The sequence below is a fragment of the Cydia amplana genome, chromosome 16, assembly GCF_948474715.1.
Source record: "Cydia amplana chromosome 16, ilCydAmpl1.1, whole genome shotgun sequence".
Classification (NCBI taxonomy): Eukaryota; Metazoa; Arthropoda; class Insecta; order Lepidoptera; family Tortricidae; genus Cydia; species Cydia amplana.
This window is the reverse complement of record NC_086084.1, coordinates 16,329,670-16,356,869: the sequence shown is the minus strand read 5'-3', so window position 1 is coordinate 16,356,869 and position 27,200 is coordinate 16,329,670. Positions and strand designations below refer to the sequence as shown.

Below are 27,200 nucleotides of genomic sequence, written 5' to 3'. Positions count from 1 at the left end.
CACAAATTGATATTTTCAATTTGTAGATTGAAAAGTAGCTTACACCAACTGCGCCAATTTTTATCAATTGTCAATTTGGGACAAAAACGTATGTAAATTTCCATACGTTTTCCCAAGATTCGGTGAAATTGCGTTAGTGGCGTACAGAATAGGGGACTCTATCTATTCATCAAATTTTATCATAATCTGTCAAGAATGAAAAAGCGGCCACGTGCGAGTCGGACTCGCCCATGAAGGGTTCCGTATTTAGGCGATTTATGACGTATTAAAAAAAAAACTACTTACTAGATCTCGTTCAAACCAATTTTCGGTGGAAGTTTATATGGTAATGTACATCATATATTTTTTTTAGTTTTATCATTCTCTTATTTTAGAAGTTACGGGGTGGGGGGGGGGACACACATTTTACCACTTTGGAAGTGTCTCTCGTGCAAACTATTCAGTTTAGAAAAAAATGATATTAGAAACCTCAATATCATTTTTGAAGACCTATCCATAGATACCCCACACGTATGGGCTTGATGAAAAAAAAATTTTGAGTTTCAGTTCGAAGTATGGGGAACCCCAAAAATTTATTGTTTTTTTTCAATTTTTGTGTGAAAATCTTAATGCGGTTCACAGAATACATCTACTTACCAAGTTTCAACAGTATAGTTCTTATAGTTTCGGAGAAAAGTGGCTGTGACATACGGACGGACAGACAGACGGACAGACAGACGGACAGACAGACAGACATGACGAATCTATAAGGGTTCCGTTTTTTGCCATTTGGCTACGGAACCCTAATAAATATCGACCCAACTATCACATAAAAAAACCTACTTAGATTGTTTTAGAAGAAATAAAATAATCATGGTAATTGCCATGAAAATGAAGATTGAGAAAAAGTAGATAATTACAGATGTGATTGTTTTGTTGATTGGTGGATGTGGTTGATTTCGGAGTTGGCATGCATCTTCATTCCTAATTCTGAATTGTCATGCGATATCCGAATTAAGCTGCAAATAAGAGTCATAACTAGCGGTTTCTTGGTAAAATAAAAATAAAGACGAGGAATTCAAATCTTGCTTTGTCTACCGAAAGCGAATACGTTTTATTTTTCTGTTATAATTTAGGGCACCTTAGGTGCACCTTAGCACCCAAATTGCAGGATATGAAAAAAGGTTTCGAACTAATTTGCCTGAAGCCATACATCAGTAAAAATATTTTTTGTGATCTGCTCGGTCAATTTTAGCATTATAAGGGGCCCACTGATTATCAGTCCGCCAGACGATATCGGCCTGTCAGTTGTTCGGAACTGTCAACTTTTTGTTCTAACTGACAGGCCGATATCGTCCGGCGGACTGTTAATCAGTGGGCCCCTTTAAAGGCATGTGTACGCCAACTGCGTGTCCGTAGATGTACAGCTACTTGCAGGACTTGCGACTTGCAGTATACAGATCCTTATGAGAGACGACACACCGCTTGCGAGACGTGTGCGTGCACGGCTCCAATATTTTAGCGCACGCACACGTGCACATCTACGCACATGGATCGAACATCAGATATATCGAAGCGGCCGAGGCATCTCAACACGCACTCTAATCCCTTGACAAGAGGGGCGTGTTCAGATATTTGTTAGCACCTTGGCCACTCCGATATATCTGATGGCGACTGTAAATGAATTTGCGCCATGTAATGCATAGAAATTGTTAGTGTCGCTGATACTACTATAAACAATGATATTATATAACCATAGATAGGTTATACTCATACTTGAGGAGCACAAAAAATACTTCCATATTTATTTCTGTGCCTACGAAGAAATCTGTTATTTTTGATTAATTTTCTCATTCCATCCATCTTTGTCCCACTCGTTGTTAAACATAAGCTCGTCTTTTTCTATTTCGGTGTGCGGGAGCTCGTTAAGCGCACATTTCTCGCTTGTCCAGCCGCGACTAAAGGCAACTTGTCCAATTTGTCACAATAAGGTAAGCGCTTCAATTTTGGAACGCCTATACCCTATCTTGAGTTATAAATCATTGACTATAAAACGTTGAACGCACCTGTTCTGGCCTCAAGCCCGGCGGGACCCAGGTGTACTCCTCTAGCGCGCATCCCGAGTCGTCGTCGCTCTGGGAGTGCCTGTGCGCATCGCCTGGCTTCATTAACCTGGAAGAATAGACAAGATATTTTAGATCAAAGATCTCAAGGTACAGTCAGCAGAAATCGTTGCTAAGAGAATTATTGTTAAGAGAATAAGAGCGCGGCAATGTAATTTTGATGACCTCGCCCGCTTAGCAACTTCTGCTGCTGACTGTAACTATGGTAATACTTAATCTTATTTTAAAGGGGTTTAAAATTGTCAGCGCAAAATGTAAATGCATTTTTCGGTTATGGTTTGGGGAAATCGACATATCCGAAATAAAACTGACTTGAACAAGTCCTTTGGCAAGGAGTCTGAAGCTCTGCTAGGTCAAATAACACGAGGATGGTGATGTTGATGAATTACCTAATTGATCATGTACCTTTCAGCATGTTCCAGAAGCCCACTAAATTTGCCCTGATTCCACGGGACGCGGTATAGCGACGTTGGCTGACTTCAGATACCAATTAGATCATGCTGAGAAACTTTGCTCCACTGGTAGGAGGAGTTTGGAGCTCATCCCAATCAATTATAGTTCCCATGTACGTTCTGCCCTAGTAGCACGGTCGCATTTTTATCATTTATCACCATGCCTGTCACGTTCTAACAAGTATGTAAGTGCGAAAGTGACGGGCTTAGTGATAGTGGATAAAAATGGAACCGTGCTGAGCCCGCAGATAGTAGAAGAAATGATTTACCTTTCAGCATGTTCCAGAAGTCCTCTAAACTTGCCCTGGGGCACTGGATGTGGTGACAACGACATCGCCGGCGGCGACTGTGGCATCGAGTGGCCTTGCCCGTATTCAGGATACCTCCTCGGGTACGAGTGCGGGGATTGGCTGGAGTGGCTCGGCTGGGGGGAGGGGGACGAAGGGGCTGGTGGGGGAGGGGTGGGGTCCAGGGGGGGCGGCGAGCCGGTCGGTGAGATCACGCAGTTGCGGCAGACGGGTCTGGAAGGGAGAAAGAGATTTGTTAGTCCTAAGGGTAGATTTCAAATTCAAAATGGTTCGACTTAACTAACAAAATTAAAATTATTGATACAAAGTGGAAAATATCACCGCCTCGGGAGAGACATGAACTCGCGGTCTCTAGGACATGACTCTATCAACTGAGCTACTGAAGCAATTGGACAATTGCAGCGAATATTTGCATCATGTCCTTCATTCCACTACCTGAACTGAGATGATATTAACACAATGTCTAAATCTATAGGGATAATGAATAATAATGATGTATTCTAACTGAAAACAATATTTTTTATTTGCGCAGGGTTTGCGTTTTTCACAAATTTTTGCATTCGCTTTTGAAAGATCTTCTTTTAGAATATACATAAATTAAGATCCTGTTCGTTTTTGATTAATCAAACATTTTCCTAACGTCACTACTATCAGCATCTAACAAATTAATACAGCACGGCATGTCAAAAACGGGCCAAGTCACTGTGAAGCTACCATTTGAACAATGATGCGTATCTGCTACTTGATCTACCGCTTATCACCGGCATCTCGAAGGGACCAAAATGATTCGTCATTCTGACCATCATCAATAACTGGTACAAACTTACAACAGTTACAACATGTTTACAAAAGGTAATACGTCGCAATTAGGTTAAAAAAAATCAGTCGTAATACAATAGTAATGAGTTTATAATTGATTGACTTTTTATTTGGCTTGATACGTTTGTTGATAATGTGTCAGCAAGGCTTGAATGACGGATGTATGCCATGGTTTGATGTGGCATGGATTTATAGTTGTAATGATTTTTTACAATTAGTACGCAGTGTGTATTTGTATAGCTGTTTATGGGCTCAACTTTTAATTTCAACTAATTAAAAAAGTAGCTTCTGATTTATGTATTTTTGTGAACTAATGTGTATTAAAATTACAGGCAAGGTACAAACATATCGAATCAATAAACAATATAAATATGCCCAGGTTACGTACAGGTTTTGCTATGGATAAACTAAAAACGACCTGGCCCCTATTTCACCACGGCGACAGGTGCGACAATTCGACAAATGTCACTGTTGCTGACGTCACAGGCATCCATAGGCTACGGTTACCGCTTACCATCGGGCGGGCCGTATTCCTGTTTGCCACCATCATTGTATTATTTAAAAAAACTTTATTATATCGGCAAAAAACAGGTATTTCTCTTTCGAAGATTATGATGATGATGATGACAATTGTCACACGATTTAATAAAACTTTCGATCATTCTTGATCTGACGAAATGACGAGTTCTGTGTCGGAATTTCGTGACAATTGTCGTGTTTCTTGTGACAATTGTCATGAGCTTCGCAAAATAAGTACTTATTTATTGGCGATATAATGGAGTTTTTTTTTATTAATATGTTGGTGGCAAACAAGCACACCGCCCGTCCGATGGTAAGCGGTTACCGTAGTTTATGGAGGCCTGTGACGTTAGTAACAGTGATGTCGACAATTTTCGCACGTCACCGTGGTGAAATAGGGGCCTGATCAACGTCGAAAATCATCCTTTAGATTTACTGTAAAACAAAGATTGTACCAATGTTCCAAAAGGTTGCAATGCAAGTTCGCATGATTAGCATCTGGCCCGAAGCGGTGAACTTTTCCATTTTAACTTTTTTTTTTTACTTTGATTTAAACTTTTGTCCTATCGTTTGTAGACGTGTCTACTAAGAATGTTTCTACAAGCTACGATTAAAGTAACAAACGATTTGTAACAACCAGCTTTGAAACTAAGTATATTATTACCTACAAAAACAAATAAAAACATATAATTTGCAACTTTGTAACCTAAACAAGAAACATTTTCATCGCTGTGTAATGTACACCTGGGAATTGAATTGCAACTGAGGCAACTAAGCCTCGTTGAAAACTATAAATTACGCATAAAAAGTAGCTCCGGGCATGAATTAGAAATACCTTACGTTTGCAAGAACTTGGCCCGCCACTTCCAGGCTCATTAAAATATTTGCGTATTCCGCTTCTCACACCTTTTATGGCGAAACAGGACTGGTTCATTTAGCTACAACTTGGCTACACGACCACTGTAAATCTGATGACCCATACACTAAATATTATCCTAAGTTGTATTTATTGTCTGGGGCCAAGCCAAGACAAAGCCAGCTTAAAGTACCTAAAATAGGTATAACTAGTTTTATATGAACCGAACCTAAATCGACTTAGCTAAGAGATCAATCGATCTTAATCGGTCGATGGTAAACGAGACGATCGATTATCGACTCGATCTATCGATATCTATCGGTTGCTCATAAGTTACCGGCCATATTGCCACCGTGAAGATCTTTTAATGATAGTATGTATCTAATTGTTATACGTATTATAACTATGAATAGCTACGTAGCATTATAGGTCTGCAAGGTTATTGATAAATAAATAGTCATAAAATTCAATACTAAAGCTATGGTCCACAAGTTCAATAGGGTACGTAAGTGATTATGATTAAGTATTAATACCAATCTTCTTTTGGGTTTTATGTGTTTTTTTTACACATACTCGTATATGAAAATAGTGTGATCTTTTAATAAATGAGGAGATTCCGATATAGATGAATTTTGTATGAATATAAAGGTCCTGGGGATAGGATAGTTTTTTTTTATGGAAATCATTATTTTCCGCATACGGAGTCGCAGGCATAGGCAGAAGCTAAGTGTAGTTAGTTACTACATTATATTCCATCTCTACATATTTTTGAACGCTTCGTGTAACAGCATAATTATTAGGTTTAAAGATCTTTATTTCTCATAAGAATACATAATATTCACTTACACGAGAATTTCTTATTTTTTCATGCAAAATTTTTTATTGAAGGTTAGTACCTCGTAATTTGACACCATAAACATTCCTCTCAGTTATTATATCATTTATAACCTCCACAAACCCCGAAAGCTATGTTTAACATGAATACCATTAAACGGTATTAATATGGGGCTCCTGTCCGCCATACCGGACTTTCCCACCTAGTGTATGACCTGCATAGAAATAATTTGCTTATAAAAACGACATACAAGCTTTTTTAACACATTTCAATCTCAACCGTGTATAACTGCAAGGTTGTTTTTTGGATGACGCTGTTCATTAGCATACGACGTGTGTTAAATTGTTGACATCAAACAGTTTATGAGCTTTTGCGAAACAATTAAACATGAATTGTGTTTTGTGTGGAATAAAGTCGCTTTTGTTACGTAGATTTAAAATATTTTCAGAAAAACGGTTATAGTGATGGCAACGCAAATTTAAAAATTTAATTAAGAGCCAACAGGAGCTAAGATTTAAATACTTTAGGTAAATATACCCGTCTCGCTAACGGAAGCGGCTCCTAAAACTAGTGCGATAAGGACAAGGTGAAAAATCCTGCGTAAAAATCTCAAAAATCGAGGTTTCGTACTCGACTGTTTCCTCCTCCAAAACTTAACCAATCGTAACCAAATTTGGAAATCTAAATGATAATGACATTATCTGTGTCGGACCGTTTTGCTTTTTTGACTAATTGATATCAGTTTTGAATAGCACGCCTCTCATTGCGGCATAGTCAATTAGGCCATTTTGGCCATTTTTGAAGGGCTCTAGCGCCTTAAAAAACAAAAATATCAAAAAAATCAAAACGGTCCGACACAGATATTGACAATATTAATCTGTGTTGAAAAAATCATTGCTCTAGCTTCAAAACCCACGGAGGAAACAGTCGAGTACGTTTGTATGGATATTATTGTACTATGTTTAGTATTGTATACTAACACATATGGGTCTTGCCTGAACATTTTTTTTATTTAATTTTATTTAATTTAGTATGTACCTACCTACATGTATTGTTGTAACACACGGCGACTTTTTGTAGCGATTCAGTGGCGCTTGAGGTATATAATTATAGTATGCAGGGCTAAGATAGTCGCATCTATATCGTCTGTCACCATGTCTGTCACGTTCTAACAAGAATATGTAGTGCGAAAGTGACGCATGATACGACAGACGATAAAAACACGTCTATAATAAAACAATAATAAAAAATAAAATATATTTATTTTCACCTCACAAAGGATAAACAATATTAACTGTTAGATAGACTAAAGGATAACTTAGATTTATGTCCTTTGTGAGAGACGGAGTCTGAACTAGGCGTAAACCTGTAATACAGATCTCCAGGCCCTCACCCCGTAAGACGAGGAAAACTTTATTTATTAACACTAGAAGAGAAAGACGTCTATTGGAACGCGCTGCACTGTACGGCTACCATCAGTTTGGTACTGACATAAACGCCGTCGAGAACGTAATTTACTTTCTATACATCTCGCTCGTACTCGCATATTAATGCAAACGAGATGTATAGAAAGTAAATTACGTTCTCGATAGCGTAAATGTCAGTTTTGACACTGTCAGTGACTCATGGTAGGGGCTCTGGTTTGTGTGATGCGCAATGCCCTGTAGGTTCGCAACGATAATGAATCAGTGTTATAGAGGTTTCTTTTACAAATAGACTAATTTTCCCACCATTGTACTATCACTTTCAAGCCCCATACCGACGGTGCACGCTTGTTTGTTATAGCGGTAATTTGAATAGAGTGATACCTGGTAAAAACCAGGTCCAGCTAGAGTCACACATTTGCGACTCTTTTGAACTCGTTTAATAGTCCGCTCGCTCCGCTCACTCTTATTCAGTGGAAGCACTACTATGCAGTTCAACCTGTTCAACATTGCGACTATTGCAGGGCTCATTTAGACGGCGCGCGAACTCGCGTGCGATTTTTAGTTACATTGCGGACTATTGAGGTTACATCCAATTCAGACGACCGATCAAAACCGCAATGGAATGAAACTCGCATGCGAGTTCTCTCACCGTCTAAATGAGCCCTTAGGCTGTTTTTTCGCTGTGGCGGAGACGGTACAATCATCCAATAATATTGGTTGGGTGTAATCTAGCGGAGTGGAGAAGAAAACCCTGCTGTAAGTATTAGTCGATTCCTACGCGTCTTCTGCCATCTTCGCCTCAGTGGAAACTCTGAAGACTCCGTACGGAGTCCGTTCCGCTCTCAACGGAAGGCATAAGAGAAAACCAGTACAAAGTTATGAAATAGTACATTACGATAAAATTGTGTAAAGTAGGAAAGTGCGTTTAACAGTACTTATGATCCTTAAAATTTTTGACATAGGCACGTATTGCCCTTAATCCCGCCCTAGGGCGGTAAAGTAGCACTAGCACCATATGTACTGTAAAGCTCATTTCCAACATCCGCTAGTAACCACAAACGCGTTAATAATGCCCTTGTAATGTAGAAATGGCTGATAATTGGTTAATACGGCTATTATAACGCTTCCGCCGTGATTAGGCCTGCCGTTGCTTAGAACATAACATAACATGTACCTATCTAACATAGTTTAATTATATACAGTATAGAGACTTCTTAAATCTATAATTTATAACTTTCTCGTTTAAAACACATAAGTGTTCAAATATTAGTATATTTAAAATCTTTGGTAGTCCAAAGACAATATTGTAGAGATTTTTTTGGAAAATATAGTTTTTTATTTTTTTAGTTAGACATTTTTATTGCAATTTTCACAGTTTTCATGAAAATTTATAAAAAAAAATAACATGAAGATATAAACGTGGACGGTAGGTAGGCGTGTTTCTACTTCTTATATTTATCCTTATAAGCTAAGAGCCGCACTATAAAATGTTAGAGTTCTTAATTTCAACATTGAAAAAAACTGAGTCGAGTCTTGAAACAGGAGGACTCATAGGACTCAAGTCTCACTAAGTGAATTGTAAATAATAAATGACAATGTATGACTATTACTGAATAAATGATATGATATGATATGATATGATAATAAGTCTATCACATGCCGGGTATTCTACATAAGTCACTGTACGGTTACCGCTATCCAACTTGTGACAAGTCGGAATCGTAGTAATGTGGCATATCTGTCAAGAACGCATGGGAGCCAACGGTGGGATGTTGCAGCTTGTTTTTCTTTTAAACGACGTAACCTTACAGGGGGTCTAGCCAAGATGACAATCGTTTGCAGAAAATAAAACGAAACGCTATTGTATCTATATAACTCTTTCATTTATTAGTGCGATAGAGACAGACAGAGTTTCATTCTGTTTCTCAGCGAACGATTGTCAACTTGACTAGGCCCCCAGGTATTGGTAGTCTAGCTAGAACCCATATAAGAGTCTTACGAGCGCGTCTCGATAAAGTCGCTCCCATGTAATAGAAGTAACGCTCTCATTTTAAAACGACATGTTTAAATTGTATGAAACTTGCCATGAACATTCATGTAACATATAATAATATCCATGTGTGGTACTAAGTAGATTTCGTTGCTAATAATTGTTATATGTACAGTGAGCTGCAAAATTGCATGGAGAAATTATTAATGAATTCATTGATAAATTCGCCATGCACTTTTGCGCCTGATGGTACTACATACATAGAAAATAGAGCGAATCAGAATCAGAATCTTCTTATTTGTGAAAACAAGGAGAAGTTATATATGTTAAATTGAACCTTTCCATTTCTGAACCCGAAATTCTTCAGATTTCGTACGCAAATTGAAACTACTCGTAACATAACATAACAAAGTTTATTTGCAAAAAAGGGTAGAGTACATGTCTTAGTGTAGTTAAATACAATAGTAACCTACGTATTACAATTCATGTAATTGACTTTAATTAGCATATCTACTTATAATGATTTAATTAAAATTTTGAAATAACGCTACAAAGTTACCGAAACTATAACCACCATGGTACATTTTTCCATAATTATTGATCATTAACTCGTATAATATAAATCGACGCCGTCTAATATAAAGAGGCATTTAAGTAAGAATTTCATAATTTATAGTATCGGTTCCGACCGTGAACCGGTTGGGACGAGAAAGCCTCTGAAATTGTCCCGTACAAGTCTAATTTTAATAACATTCACGCCATACAATAAAGATGGCAAATGCCAGTCATGGCGATAAGCTGATTGATATAGAGACACAATTAACAAATAATACTTATTACAATATTATAGTAAATATTTTTATGGTATAAACATTATCTAGCGTTGTTAAACAAAATAACTTTAACACGTTCACAGACACAGCACTATACTCGAAACTGCGTGAGGCATTTGTTAATCCCATATACAAGATAATTCCCGTCTATGGACGGACTGCCACATCTCACATTTATAAAAGCCTAGCGACCCGCCCCGGCTTTGCACGGGTTAATAAATTATACAAAAGCCTTCCCCAAGAATCACTCTATCAATAGGTGAAAACCGCATGAAAATCTGTTCAGTAGTTTTTGAGTTTATCGCGAACATACAAACAGACAGACGCGGCGGGGGACTTTGTTACATGTGTGCCACATATTGATAATTACATTGCAGAGGCTCGTGATACGGCAGCTCTTCTATAAATTTTATATTAAAGGAAAAAGTGGACAAAGTTACGCTTCCATCCAAATTTGAGGTATCGCTCACATACGTATCTGCTTGTTAAAACATTGAGCTCGTTTATAGTCGTAACGTAATGTCCTTTATAAAATCATAGCTGAAACATTAACCATGCAATCGTGTATCTACCTAAACAAAATCCGACGCAACGAATTCATAAGCTACTATTTATACGGCCGCCATTCTAAATTGGCCTTTTATTGCCCCGCGTACCGTACCGCGTCCACCGCCGTTAACGAAGTCAATTCACTACATCCATGCTATACCATTCGCATTATTAATTGACATTACGTAAACCCTGTTACAAAGAACATAAGGTCCATCGATGGTCATTTAAGATTATTGTTGTTAATACAATGACCAGTTTAATATGACTTCTATTTGCGGTAGAACTGTCACTGGTCGAAAGCTCTTCTTTGGCAGGTTTGTTTTGAGTTCTAATTGTTATTTATAAAGCGTTTTCTCGTTTGATTTAATGGGACTGTGTATTTTATGAGGGATTCTTGGATTGGATGTGTTAAATTGTATGGGCATACAATTTGTTGGGTTGTAAATGGTGGGAGAGTTTAAGTATTTGGTAGATGGAATGCGATGCATGTACTCGTATTTATAGTTTGTATGATTAGATTAAGTAATGTGGCGTTGTCTGCATAAAATAAGTACTCATACTATCTCTCTACAAAATTATATCTAAAACGTTTCAACGGTTTAAGGTTTTTTTTTTATTTAAGCAAAGAGTAAACTAAGTATATAGGTTTAAGCATGAAGAGGCAACAAGCAGGCAGATAGACAGTACTATCTCTACAGATTGTTGAAAGTTATTATGTGTTCCTATTTTTCTTTAAGATTAACTGGAATAACTGCATCTATGGGGGAAAATGCATTTCTTCAGGACTGACGACTTTAATTATTAATTATACACTATACAGTTGACAGAAAATTAAGTATGGTACCGCTTTTGTCACATTTAGTTATCCGTGCTATATACTTCGCATATAAAATAAAATGTATTTTTATCGTTTTACATTAATAAAGTTACGAAAATTATAGGCGGCAATTTGTTTCTGAGATTAACGAGTGGCCCTTTCTAACATCTTCATAACAAAGTTATTAGACATCAGTTTCAAGTTACACAACTTAATAGATAATATATGGCGCTTTTATTACTACAGACAATTAACAAACTTATATTTTACAATCGTAAAAGACAATGTTTATCAAATTTCTATGAAACTACTTATACATAAACTGCAAATATAAGTTTGTGAATTTTTATGTGGTTTCTATAAAATATTAAATTATTCAAACTGTCCATTAAAATGACAGATTCGACACGGATATTTACATATTTTTTTGGATTGTTCTAACAAGTGTTGTTTTTTAAATTAATTATGAATTAGTGATGGGTAGGACATTAATTTAAAATGAGTTTGTATGAGTACCTCATTTTCTAAAATGAGGTGTTACAATGTCTTACTTAAAATGAGGTGAGGTACTAGCATATTTTCAGCGTCGACTATTCCATTAATTCCAACGGCGACAAAAATATTTAATGTATATACATATTTATGTATTCATCACTTCTGGTAGTGCCTTTAAACCAATATTTATGCGGAAATAAAAATACACGGGGAAATATGTATGGGAGCCCTCAAGACACCAGAAGGGATTTTAAGTGGACTGTATGTTAGGAAATTAAAATAAGAAAGTACTTGTTTGACGCCCAGATTTAAGGATTAGGAGAAATGCCTGCGCACATACCTGGTGATCTCGTTGTAGGATTCTTCAGCTGGCCAGCACTTTATAAAACCTTTCCCAAACTTCAGCGTCAGTACACCTGTGCCACTTTCACTCCGTTTGTAACAGTTTTTGCTAATTTCACATTACATTTTGATTTATTTCAATTAGAAGATGCGTTTAGGTCCGCATCGATTCAGGAACTGATTCGCCAAGATGGCGTCTCATAGAAACTGCCGTGAAGCGAGACGGTAATACGGCTTTGTGCGCGTTGGCAAAGGATAGGTAGCTTGGAAGGGTATAGAACGTTTCACAAGTACCTACATTTAAAATAATAGGAAAAAACTACCTTAAATAAAAATATCAAATTTGAAACTCAACATCCCCCCGGCCTTGAAGGAACCCTTCAAAGAAAAGGATGTAAAGAGCCAAAGTGCTCAAACTATAAAAAATATAATCGCGGCATATGGTCATTGTGCCAAGTTACTTGCTAAGTTCGTAGTAAAAGTACAAAACAATAAATTAACCTAACACCTCAACCAAAGAAAAAAAAGGTTAAAAAATAATAATAATGCACAACAATCGTGCCAATAAACTAAGAAGTACAACGTACATATAAGCTAAGCTAACTTAAGTATTATATTTAATTGGTCTATATTAGACGCGAGCTAAACCTAAGATTCTTAACTAAAATAAGACTCCTATTGAGTCGGTAACGGACATAACCGTATGACTGGACGTTTATACGTTCCAGTCTTCGTCTTTACTTCCGCCACGCGTATGACTCCGTCTTGGCTATTAGGATAGACGTTGGTTATAATTCCTATTGGCCATTGTAAAGGCGGAGCGTTATCAATGCTTAATATTACTACGGTACCAATTTTAATTGGATTTGAAGGAGTATTCCACTTTTCACGTTGTTGCAAATTATGTAAATACTCCGTTTTGAATCGCTTCCAATACGACTGCACTAGTGAGTCCATTAATGAAAACCGTGACAGCAAATCGGGGCGTTTATCAGATAAATCAGCCGCGGGTAAAAATTCCAACGGAGACGTGGTCAAAAAATGAGAAGGAGTAAGCGCGAGCGGTTCGGAAGGATCAGAGCTTAAAGCATACAAAGGACGGCTGTTAAGTAAAGCTTCTACCTGAGTAAGGACTGTTTCCATCTCCTGAAAGGTTAGGATCTGCTTTCCTATTACTCTGAACAGTAAGGTCTTGGTGCTTTTTATGTTAGCTTCCCATATACCTCCGAAATGGCTAGCGGTAGGAGGATTCATTTTCCAAGTAATGCGATGTTTCGCGAGCTCGTCGCTGAAAGTTTTATAGTAATCGTCCGATTGTAAAAGATCGTGAAGCTCTTTAAAATAAGCCTTTGCGGATACAAAATTTGTCCCGTTATCCGAGTAAACAAAGCTACAGGGACCTCGTCGCGATAAAAAGCGCTTGAAAGCGTCTATGAAACAAGCAGAGGTTAGATTTGAGGCCAGTTCTATGTGAACGGCTTTCGTAACGAGGCAAATAAAAAGGCATATATAAGCCTTAACGCTGCGTACGCCACGTTTTCTGTAAGGAGTAACATACAGAGGTCCAGCAAAGTCTATACCCGTATGCATAAAGGCCTTACATTGCTCTAAGCGACATTTCGGCAAGTCTGACATAAGAGGAAAAGTAGGTCTAGGATTTAACCTAAAACAGCGGTTGCATTTTTGTGTGCGTTGCCGAACAACGCGACGCGCGGATATAATCCAAAATTTAGTTTTTAATATTGCAACTAAATGTTGAGGCCCTGCGTGCAGGTTATTGCGGTGATAAAAATCAATTATTAAATCTACGATATGACCTTTTTTAGGTAAAATTATAGGGTGCTTAGATGCGTAATCGAGCGATGAGTTCGATAAGCGACCTCCAACGCGTAAAATTCCATCAGAAAGGAAAGGAAACAGTTTCTGTAACTTTAACGAGCATTTGCGTCCTTTTGAAATGGATTTCATGTCAGCTGAGAAGTGTGCATCTTGTACCGCTCTTATAATTTCAAGTTCAGCGGTATTTAGGTCATTAGCGGTAATTACATCATTTCGCGGTAACTTCTTTAGAAACCGAAGCACATAAACAGAAATTCGAAGAAGTTTGTTCCAAGTAGAACAGCGAAGGGCGAGCGTCAAAAGAGGGTGATCAATTTTAGTGACCTCCGTGGTCACGTGGGACAAAGTTTTCTCTTCGGGCAGGTGCGACCGATTTGGAACGAACCTTTGCATAGGCCAGCACTCTACGGGTTGTGATAACCAAGCGGGACCTTTAAACCAAAGCTCATGCTGGAGCAATTGCGAAGGAGTAAGACCACGTGACACGCAGTCACCAGGGTTTTGCGAACCTGCAACGTGATATAAGTTGTCAGGTGAAATATTTGTTTGAATTTGCGAAATGCGATTAGCGACGTAAGTGTCAAATCTATGTGGAGAGGCGACCGACCAACATAAGGCGACCTCTGAGTCTGAAAATGCATAAATATTATTTATTTTATGCCTATTCGACATAGTCTCGTAAACTTCCTTAAGAAGTTTAGAAAGAAGTAATATTCCGCAAAGTTCCAAACGAGCAAGAGTGACTTTGGGTTTAGCGGAAGCGACTCTAGACTTTGAGCAAAGCAACGTAACCACGGGCGGCTCGTCGCTATTCACGACGTGTGAATATATAACACAGCCGTATGCGGATTCGCTGGCGTCGGAAAAACCAACCAACGAAACTTGAGACCTCATTTCAATGCCTAAATGACGAGGAAAATTAAGCTGAGATATTTGCGGTAGCTCGGCTAAATATTGTTGCCACTGCTTAACAATGTGCGAGGGGAGCTCTTCGTCCCAATCGATAGAAAGAAGCCAAAGCTGCTTAATAATCAATTTGGCATATAAAATAACTGGGCCGACGAGTCCTAAGACATCGTACAGGCGTGCGGTAGCCGAAAGAATGGCGCGCTTGGTACAAACGGACGGAGGACTCGAAATGTCAAAAACAAAGCTGTCTCGTGCAGGTAACCATTTCAAACCTAAAACCTTAAAAGTACTTCCGTCATCAAAGGAAATAGATTTAGATTGTCGGTGCGACTCAGGTATATGTTCGAGCAATTCGCGTGAATTCGACGACCACTTAAGTAAATCGAATCCACCTGCCTTGAAAAGGGCGATCAACTCATCTGCTATCTTAACGGCTTCCTCGGGTGAAGAAGCAGAAGAAGCGAGGTCGTCCATATAGACATCTCTTTCGAGCACAGAGGCTGCCTTCGGCCATTTGTGCCGCTCATCGGCAGCTAACTGACGTAAAGTCCGAATTGCCAAAAAAGCTGAAGGTCGAAGTCCAAACGTCACACGCGTGAACGTTAACACTTCGAGCGGGTCGGTATCAAAAAACCGATATAAAATCCGTTGATATTTGCGGTGCGAAGAGTTCACATAAATGCATAAGTACATTTGTTTTACATCAGCGAAAAATGCTGTTTTATAAATTCGCACATTTAATAAAATGTGAAAAATATTCGCCTGTAGGTTACATCCAGAATACAAAATATCATTTAAAGATAAACCTGTATCTGTCTTTGAACTTCCGTCCAGGACCGGTCTCACTTTTGTACTTATTTTATCGCTACGTAATACAGGGTGGTGCGGTAGATAAAATCCAGGAGTGTTAGATTCGTCATCAGTTGACGCGCGGGTGAGTATACCTTTATCAAGATAGTCACGAATAACTTCGTCGTATCCAGATTTAAGTTCAGGATTTTTAGCGAATTTCTTTTCCAAAAGTAAAAAACGCCTTTTTGCGGTGTTAAAGGAATCGCCCAATGTTTGAGGATCGTCTTTAAACGGAAGGTCCACGGTATAACTGCCGTCAGTATTACGGACAGTGGTTGAAGCGTAAATATTCTCACATTTTTGATCTTCTGGACTTAAAAAAGTACGCGAAGGTATTTCTTCTACTGCCCAAAAGTTCTCAACGAGCCTATGAAGAGGATCGCTAGTAAACGCGCAAAGAGTGCGAGAAGCGGTAGGCGGGTTAACTATAGCGGCGTCACCCATTATTACGTACCCTAAGGTCGTTTCTAAAGCGGTAGGTATGGTAGGATCCGAACTCTCGATTTTCTTAGAGAGCAATATTTTGCAATAAACATTAACCCCCAAGAGTATATCTATAGGTCCAGGTTCCGAAAAACCATCATCGGCGAGCGTTAAGTCACGAGCAAAATCCACAACCTCCTTATTTACACGCGAGTCGGGTAACTGTGAAGTTATGCGATCTACTATCAGCGGGCGGATCGAATATTTATAAGAATCATCTAATAAAGATGAAAAGGTGAGCGCGGTATTGCCCTTTGTCTTGAGAGTTATTTCTCCCAAGCCAGAGGCTTCAGTAATATGTAGCGGTTTATTCATAGCAAGCGAAAGACGTTTGCAACAAGCGACAGTAATATAGTCCGACATTGATCCCGGATCAATTAACGCGCGAAGGATATGCGTGCGGTTTAAGGAATCAATAACCTTAATTTTAGCGGTTGCGAGTAAAGCGGTGGTTAGGCATGGACCACTATTGTCCTTACATGCCATAGTGCGGATGGATGCGGAATTTACCTCATGAGGAGGCGGCAAGCTATTTTCGACCTTAACTGCGGCAATCGCAGAGTCTACATTAGCTTGAGCGGGGTTATCGGCCCGTACACCTGAACAGGCGGGGGTCGAGTCATAAGCGGTAGCGGGTGCGGGAGTGACAACATTATTTGTTGTCGCGGGAAAACAATTATTAGAAGCGGGTGCGGATACCACTGCACTAACGTTGCAGTGCGATTTCTCTTTCGTATTGAAATGTAACATCGAATGATGTCTCAACGAACAATGAGAACAATGGCGCTTGGAAGTGCAAGCATTCGTCTTATGTTTCACACTTAAGCAGTTGTTACAATAAGCGTTTGATTTTATAAAATTAAACCTGTCGTGCGGTGTCATTTTATTAAAAGATTGACATGAATATAAATGTTGTTTATTTTTACACAGTGAACATTTATCGCTAGCGCTTGTGCCGTTGGCCGCATCTGTGTTTACAAACGATTTAGTTTTTTGCAACAAGCGTTGTTTAGCGGAATTATCAACCGGTTTACTAATTGTCGCATTTGGCGAACGGGATAAAACTTTGTTTTGTTCTTTGATAAACTCAATTAAATTTTGATAAGAAGGAATCTTCTCTTTGCGGTATGTAATTTCGAACAATTTAATTGTATCGGAATCCAACTTTTGCAGCGCTAAATGTAACAACATGAAGTCGGTTAAGTCACTCAGATTCAACTGCTTAAGGGCTTCGACAGACGAGTTAAATTTATTTATGAATGAATCTAAGCTGGCGGCGTTGGTTGCGGTTAATTGTTTAAATGTTAGCAGCTGATTAAAATACGCTGACGCTAACGAACGTGGATCATCGTATTTTTGTATTAATGCGTTCCAAATAATTGGATAATTTTCAGCGGTCGTGGGCAAGCCGGAGCAAACATTTGCTGCGTTGCCAATTAATTTGCCAACCAAATAGTACACCTTTTCGCTGTCAGTCAGCGATGCGTTTTCGTGAATAATACTTTTAAACTGTTGGTAAAACAAAGGCCAGTTTTTGACATCTCCGTCAAAAGAAACTAACTCCAATTTAGGCAGGCGGCATTTTGGTTTCGGAGAATTTGCCGGTTCAGAGGGAATCTTGGATTCGTTATCTATCAGAACTTGCTTAATATAACAAAACATTTCTTCAAAGGTCGTCCATGACTCGTAATCTATTTCAGAGTCAGGGTGCAGTTGCAATTGCAATAAATTATATGACTCTAAGACGGCTTGGTAGTCTTCACGCATCTTGTCTAAATTTAATGCACTCGTGTGAAATGCCCTATATTGTGTAGGATCGGTTTCCGCCTTGTAAGCAAGTTCCAAGATGTTTTCTACGCGCTTGTATATAACGTCGCGCCGAACTGTATAGAGGGCTAGCTGATTTTTGTTTGTATTGTAATCATCGCTAGAAAAGCCTTCGCTGCCTTTTCTATTCTTTGAATTCTTTGTCATTTTTATTGAGTAGGTATGAATAAGTTTTGCAATCAAACTAAAATTAAACCGTCGTAAATAAATAATGTACCTACGAGTTATTTGTATGAAGGTGTAGTGTACTATTTAGTTTAGCAATTCGACTAAACGTATTTATAGTATTTATATGGATGGAATAAAATATATGCGATTTAAATAAATGAGTTCCTGTTGAAAATAGGTATACCTAACGAATACTTAGCTGCGGTCAACGCCGTTATATAGCGAACGGAATATTTTTCTACCCGAAATATTTGAGCGAGCGGCGTGGCGTTATACTGTGCCGTGCAATCGTATAGAAGCGAAACGAGCGGAATGAATGAACGTAGCCGAACAAATCCGAACTATCACGAATGACTTGAAATAAGTATTTGCCTATTTCCAAGATGGCTAACAATTATGAAACGTGAACAAAGGAAAAGTGGAACACGTGTATAAGTATGTTTGTCATAAAAATAAAATAAAATAGGTAATAACCTACGATCTATCGTACTTCGCAACGCGGAGCGGAAACAAAATGAAATAATTGCCGATGCGGGAGATAAAATAGGATAATTTGACAGAATATTTCAGTTACAAAGCACAATGACCATATAGCTAGCGGGATATTTATGACAAATGGTTAAAAATCCGGTACGAATGGACCAAAATTTTATGGTAGTGCCTTTAAACCAATATTTATGCGGAAATAAAAATACACGGGGAAATATGTATGGGAGCCCTCAAGACACCAGAAGGGATTTTAAGTGGACTGTATGTTAGGAAATTAAAATAAGAAAGTACTTGTTTGACGCCCAGATTTAAGGATTAGGAGAAATGCCTGCGCACATACCTGGTGATCTCGTTGTAGGATTCTTCAGCTGGCCAGCACTTTATAAAACCTTTCCCAAACTTCAGCGTCAGTACACCTGTGCCACTTTCACTCCGTTTGTAACAGTTTTTGCTAATTTCACATTACATTTTGATTTATTTCAATTAGAAGATGCGTTTAGGTCCGCATCGATTCAGGAACTGATTCGCCAAGATGGCGTCTCATAGAAACTGCCGTGAAGCGAGACGGTAATACGGCTTTGTGCGCGTTGGCAAAGGATAGGTAGCTTGGAAGGGTATAGAACGTTTCACAAGTACCTACATTTAAAATAATAGGAAAAAACTACCTTAAATAAAAATATCAAATTTGAAACTCAACAACTTCCTTTATAAATAAATAAATAGTAACATTTAATTGGAGTGCAATTCTGGAGGTTAAGAATAGAACTTTTAAGAGAAAGATAATTTTAGAATCAAGGAAATGAATAGAGGAGTGAAGTAAGACATTTTTGCGGTACGAAGTACTACGACAAATTAACAAAATGAGTGGTACAAATGAGGTGCCTCACGAGTGAGCGACTCAACACTATTATGAATAATGTCCGGTTAAAGATAGTGTGATACGAAACAAAATTGAAATACAGGTGTAAAGCGTGGGTGAATATTAATGGTTCGGCCTGGGGCGCAATTATAAAGGTGATGTTTGGATTCAAACTGCACCAGCATTACTGCGGCAGTATTACAACGCGACACACACACTGCTGCACGAAACGTCAAAGTCATACAAATTTCTCGATAAATGAACATGTTGACATTTCCTGCAGTAATTGAAATATAAATTATTTATTTCAGTCGGCTGCAGCAGTATTGCAGCACGACAATACTGCCGACTGCATTACTGCCGCGAATATCAAAGACGATATTGCTGTCCGAATTTGTAGCATTTTGCGACAGTAATGCTGGTGCAGTTTGAATTAGCACGAAGCAGTCACAATTTTACAAGTTTATATAGCGGCAACACTTGACAAAACGCACCTCCCGAATGATCAAGCACCTGTCACCTGTAAGATTTATAAAATGGGTTCCTGTCTCTTTAGAAACCAAGGTTTGATTCCCTGGGAGGGCGTTTTTTAGCGCAATGAGCGAGATAAATATATTATGTCTACTTTACATACTCTGGAAAGCCAACGTTGTTAGTAGAAAAAGGCGCGAAATTCTAAACCTATTTTTTTCAAATTTTGTTGTAGCTGTACTCGCCAGAGTAGAAGTATTATATAAATGTATAAGGGAGAGTGGGGCAAGACGGAGCATGGAGTGTGGTGCAGCCTAGAATCCTAATAAATAAATACCTATTTACCACTGTCAATTTATTATTTATTTGTCCTCCAGTATTTATTTAAATGTTATATTTCGAAACAGTTAATGCGTATTTGTTAATGATCATATATAACCTATAACTGTGAACCAGACGTATTTCAGATGGATCTGTTAAGTCTCGAGGTTAGAGGTCGGACGTAAAGTTTTTACGATGTTTAGGCGCTGGTTTCATTTTGTGGTATTTGCTTATTACCATAATAGATAGTGGAGCGTGAGATGAGACAGGTACCTTAGTTATAATAAAAAAATAATCCTGAAAAATATAAGTACCTTTAGAATAAATTTAAAAGTGGAAAAATACTAACTATTCAGATTCACAAAGCATGTTACGGTTTTGACCTGGTTTTGATACGACCTTGAAGATCGTGTTGGTGATTGGCGCATCTCAAGCACGATTTTCACTTCATTTGTAGTCTAAGTTGTAACAAAATAAGATCTAAACCGTATCAAATGGTTTAATCTGAATCGGGCTTAAATACTTGATGCGATTCGGTTTTTTTTACGAATGTATATCAAACATAATATTCACACCAGTTTTCAATTGTTACGTGGTATATTTACACGTACCGTCGTTAACCCTATTGATTGACTAATTGTAAGGCTTATTGCAAAGACATAGGGATCACCGACGGTTAGTTAAACGTGTTGCTGTTAATAGTTAACTGTCGTGAAAACTAAACAATAACTAATAAACACGCTATCAATCTCTCATTATTCACTGGAACAATATTTCAACAAAAGTAAGTATACAATTTTGCACCTTATCCCATTGTAATAAGATGAAAAACTTTTACATATCGTTGGCATTTATTGCGCAATAACTCATATTAATTAAAGCAATTATAATCTAAATGATGAGCGTTTCTTATTAATATCGGCGTCAAATCATTTTCTAATGGCTTTTCTGTTTTCTATCGAGTACTTAGTTTACAATACAACAATACAATACAAACACTCTTTATTGCTTTAGTTTATTAAAATTAATAAGTTTTTTTATCAAAGTTTTCAAATATTTCTATCAATCAGTCAAATAATACTCATCGCGACAATTTTAGCAAGACTGCGTTATTTTACTACAGTTCCTATGGCCATCTTCTCAGCTCATAATAAGTATCAAATCAGCTCTATGGTAGGTATCAAAATATTCCATTGTCACCAAACATATTTAACAAGTATGTAGAGTTTCTGAAATAAAATCTATATTCTATATATTTATATCATTACGTGCGGAATATTAACATTAAATTATTTTCTAATACTTAGCACCTGGTTGTCTATCAAATAAATTAAAAATAACGATGCATTGATGCTTTTTCTCTGTTGGTAATTAATTTTTAAATGAATCTGAGTTTTGACAAGAATCAAATTAGAAAGCACTATTCAGTCGTCGTTTTTACTGCGTATCGTTTTTACTTAACAAATTAATAAATCAATACCTATCAATCTTCTATTTAAGATGAACTACGCATATTTTTACGATAAATAACGGAATAAATAGGTAGATGTATTCTTAACTTGTTGCCGTTTGCTATTAGACTACAGAATAACTTACCTACAGTATTTCATTAAACTAACACTTATATTTTATGAAATAATATCGTCGTAAACATGTCGTCGGTGTTATGATATAATTTATGTCGTAGGTAGCTGATTTGATACGGGGTATTAGAGTTAATATGGGATGGCACGTTTGATACTTTACTATTTTGGTAAATAACATCACTATCTAACATTTTTTTAAATCTGATAAACATTAATTATACACCAGACGCAAAAGAACCTAGAATATAATAGTAATAGAAAAGCAAGGAGGTCATTTCACCAGTGTTCGCTATAAAAGTAAATATAAGCTAAGCTGGCGATATAGGCAGGATAACAAACTATACTTACAGCTAGAAAATGGCGTTCTGGCGTTTTCAAAGCATTCAAAAATTTTCTAGTGATGTGAAAACATATACATACTAAGTGGTGTTAATGCTGTTAATTTTCTTTGTATTTAATAAAAGTTAATTTCAAGGTACCTATAGACTAGAGGGACACCATTTTTGGCTTGATAACAACCGAAAAATGGGACCTTCAAACCCCTCCCCCTGTTCCCCTCACAACTAGTACAAACAAAGTTACGGAGTCAAAAATTGTGTTCCAAGCATTTCCCTCTATACCTTCTTGTTGAATGTATAAAGTTAAAGTGTAAGTAGAGTAACTTAGTTAGGTACTCTACTTACGAGTAACTAAGTCAGTAATTGTAACTCTGCACGTGTTAGACCTCAGTAGGTACTACATTTTAATTTAAGAGCGCCCGTGAAAGCTGTTCAGGTTCATTTCCGGGCCTATACCACTCCAAAGCAAAACGACGTATGTGAATATGATACTTAGGGCCCGATTCGGATTTTGAAATAGACATCTATAAGATATCTTTTAGTCATCACCAAGATACGATAACGATATGTTTAAGATCTAACCTGTCAAATTTGACATTTGCGCGATTCTGGAGATACTCTTGAACGATTTCCACAAGATATGGCTTAGAGGTCTAATTCACATCTATTGGATATCTAACTCTATCTAACGTAAAAGTGACATTGGTTGCCCAAATTGCGCTGCAAAAGAGAACTAGTTGAAATCTATACTATAACGTATCTAGAATAGATCTAGTACGTGTCGTCTCTTGTGAATATCTTGAAGTTCGAATACGGCAGATGGCATGATAATATGACATTTCAGTCGCATGGTGGCCTTTCCTGACAGTGTGTGTTGACAAAGTGGACTGATCGTTCGTGAGTCTTATCAGTATCACACGGAGATGAAGTCTATCGATGATCTTGAATATGTTTTTGTTAGTATTCTCGTTTATGCGCAGACGCAGGGGAATTTGGGTCTAGTGTATACGAATTTAAACAAACGAAACACAGACAGAATAAATTCGAGATGCACCTGTTAAAACATGATTAAGTATTTTTCAATACGACGATGCCATAAATAGGCTTACTGAAAACAAAATGAAAAGTGGAAAATTCACTGTCTCTGGCGAGGTTCGAACTGACGACTCTGGATCACTAGTCCATGCTCTACCAACTTGTGATCCAGAGTCGCGAGTACCATCGCCCACACTTTTAATTTAACGGACCGTTCGTAAACCTTATTACAAACGGCATAAGGTCCATCGATGGACTGTTAAGAGTGTTGCTGTTTCACCTGTTTGTACGACCCTGCCTCGCCAGAGATAGCTAATTTTTCCACTTTAAATTATAAGCAGGCGTGGCTCACTCCACGATTTCGTCGCGTCGCTACAAGTACCTAAAAGTACATGCAGCCCACACAAATGTTGGTGTCTAGCCATAGTAGTTGCCATGCACCGCTACGGAACGGACACCTGCTCGCGCTTGCGCCACCACCTAGCGGTCATATCTGTCGAAATAGACGCGTTTTGTTAGAGAGTGAATCTTCTGTGTCTAATACTATTATTTATTCTGTGTTATAAGTAAAAGTTTAAAATATTAACGTCTATCTTTTTGTAGATCTTTTTTAAAGCTTCTTTTTTTTGGAAAGTTTCCGCAACATCTATACCTACCTATACCTGACCAGCAAGCGATCGGAACGACTGCCATGATCGATCCCCATCTGTCGCGACTGACGGCACTGGGCAGACAACATGCCAATCGCTAACGCTCCGTAGCGAACGAAACGCAACTGTCACTGTCACACTAATATGGAGTGGAGTGATAGAGAGACACAAAGCGCGCGATTCGATGGCGAAGCGATAGCGATTGTCACCTTGGCTAGGCCGCCTGGCCGACTTGCGAACGGGTTTATATTTATGGCCACTTTATTCACTATTGATGCTGTAAAAGTACAAGTGACATTGGAAATCTCGCCACTTTAATTGGACTTAAATGGCTGGTTTACGGGAATCTTAAGGCATTGTAGATTGGCAACACATACTTGTATATTAATGGGATAGGTATACCTACTAAATATTAATTTTCTTGTCATAATATTTCAAAATAAATAAAGCAATTGTTGATCATAATATTTTTTGATTCGTGTTTTTAAGTCGTCATATAAATTGACCGCGGAAAAAATAATGATGTACTTACTTAAATATAAATTAAGAACCGTTAAGCAAATATGTATTGGCACCTTCTCTTATCGATTTGTCAGAATATTATTAAGTATATAGGTTCGTAGGCAATATTGAGTTTCTATCACTAGGTACACCTTATAAAACAAAGTCCCCCTCCGCGACTGCCTGTTTGTTTGTATGTATGTTCGCGATAAACTCGAAAACTACTGAGATTTTCATGCGGTTTTCACTTATGAATAGAGCGATTCTTACGGAAGGTTATTATACACCTAAGTGTATAATTTGTTAAGGTTTTGTGTAACCCCTGCGAAGCATATATAAAATGTTGGCGGTAAGATTTATTATTAGGCGTTTTGATTTATTTTGATACCTACGCTCAATCTTTAACTCTTAGGCCATATTTTCATAATTATACATAATATAATTTATCACATCTTGCAGTTAAAACGGGTTAAATCCAGTAATTACCACACATTCCTTATTAGCCACATGCGTACAACCTAGCAAAAAACCTGAGCCCTAACTGCCTATCTAATCGATGAACAGTTACTAAACATTATGTCCTATAAATTGAATTACCTACATTACTTTAATGTTCACACATAATCTTTCTTCAAAAAGAAACCGTATTCAAGCGACATAAGCTTGAAAATGCGGCAGCTTCACATTTTATGTAAGGAAACTCTCAACTCATATGGAAGTTAATGGCAAAACATTAAAGATACAAAGTAAACGCAAATATTGTTGTTGTAATTTAGACCGTAAGTTAATAGGGGTAGGGTGGTATGCGATGGCACGTGTTTGTCGATTAGTTGGGCGAAGAAGGAAGACTGTGATTACGCCACTGATTGCAGCAAGTATGTCACTACGGATATTAGTCTGTGTCGTCTTATTTGTGCATTTATTTTATCATTATGCCAGATATTTATCGTATATGTTTTCTACGATGAAAATATTTTTAATAAAAAAATGTGTGAAAACTTAGAGCTTTGACTCGACACGTTAGCTTGCTCAAACATGATTAACATGAAATAAAACTATGGAAACAGTTTACAATAGTTTACATCGCGTATAAAAAATTTAAAATACACCACGACGACTTTACACTCTTTACAGCGATCGTAGTCAACGGGTGACACATCTTCTTCAAAATATTCTTCTTTAGCTTGAATGCACAAACGCAAACGTTTGTTAAAATTATCAAAAATTTGCTACAGTAAAAAGATGTCTACGTATTTTTCGGACACCTTTACAAGGACCCTAAATAAAAACAAAACATCGTCTGGGTCAAATTAGTAGTTATCTGTTGTTCAGCTAGTGTTCAGCTACTGAACAGAAAATCAGCAAAAAAAGTTGATTTCCCCAAATACTGTTTCAATATGAACTCAATTCAATTGTAATTTTGTATGTACGAAAGTCGTTACATAATAGTGGAACAATATTTTTTCTTGGCAACCAGAACACTTAAGCATTCTGATCTTGTAACCTTTTAGCGATTAGTGTAATTATGCTTAATTGCAGCTTATCTAAGCAGTTAAACATTAACACATCCGTTCCTTCCGCCAGTTCACGGTTTGATAATGGGTGCTGCTATAAAAGTGTTTTATTTCCTTCAGTAGTGCAGTTTTTGAAAGTTAAGTAGGTATATAAAACAGCAGAAAGCTTTTTGCTACAGAGGGCCTACCGCGAACCACGTTCGTCGTGTTGCCTCTCTGGCGCACTTGTGTGAATTCGTACTTAAGTGTGACAGGGTGGTACCTAACACGTCGAACGTGGTTCGCGGTAGGCCCTCAGGTCGTATTTATTGCTGAAATCCGCTTACGCATTGATTGTAATTTTCGCCTTTTTCGTATAGTCCATCGCCTACACTTACATTTATCTATACTAATCTATACTTATCTATACTAATCTATACTAATCTATAATAATCTATACTAATCTATACTAATCTATACTAATAGTAACTAATATTATAAATGCGAAAGTGTGTCTGTCTGTCTGTCTGTCTATTACCTCTTCACGCTTAAACCGTTGAACCGATTTAGTTAAAATTTGGTATGGAGATAGTTTGAGTCCCGGGGAAGGATATAGGGTAGTTTTTATCCCAAAAATCACCATTTAAGGGGGTGAAAAGGGGGGTGAAAGTTTGTATTGGGAATCGTTAAAAAGATTGGGTAAAAATAAGCTACCCAAATTACTAACTCCACGCAGACGAAGACGCGGGCAAACTTCAAAAGTAATTAATATAATTATGTATGTTGGTCTTGCCGAATTCGTGTTTTAAAGATTTTTTTCTTTTATAGGCATAAATCTGTTTCTGCGACATTTTACAAATTAGAAATCCATCATTAGGCACTCCCACATATTTGTCTAAGTAAGCTATATATTTCCTTATCTACTAAACACTTATGCGACAGCGTTATCAGTGTCTGCATATACATATTTATTAGTTATTTATTCGGCGGCCATTTAATTTGCATCAACGATGAAATGGACGGTTCCATTTC

General features: G+C 37.6%; 1 protein-coding gene across 3 annotated transcripts in view; it reads right to left on the bottom strand.

Annotated features, from left to right (window-relative positions):
- The window catches only part of LOC134655053 (protein prickle), a 407,966-nt gene that overhangs the window by 107,370 nt on the left and 273,396 nt on the right, over positions 1–27,200 (bottom strand). For all 3 annotated transcript variants that reach the window (XM_063510513.1, XM_063510512.1, XM_063510511.1), the window contains 2 exons: positions 2,824–3,075; positions 2,046–2,151 (listed from right to left, as the gene is read on the bottom strand). In XM_063510513.1, coding sequence (XP_063366583.1) covers positions 2,046–2,151; positions 2,824–3,075 — 358 coding nt within the window. The remainder of the gene's footprint in view (positions 1–2,045; positions 2,152–2,823; positions 3,076–27,200) is intronic.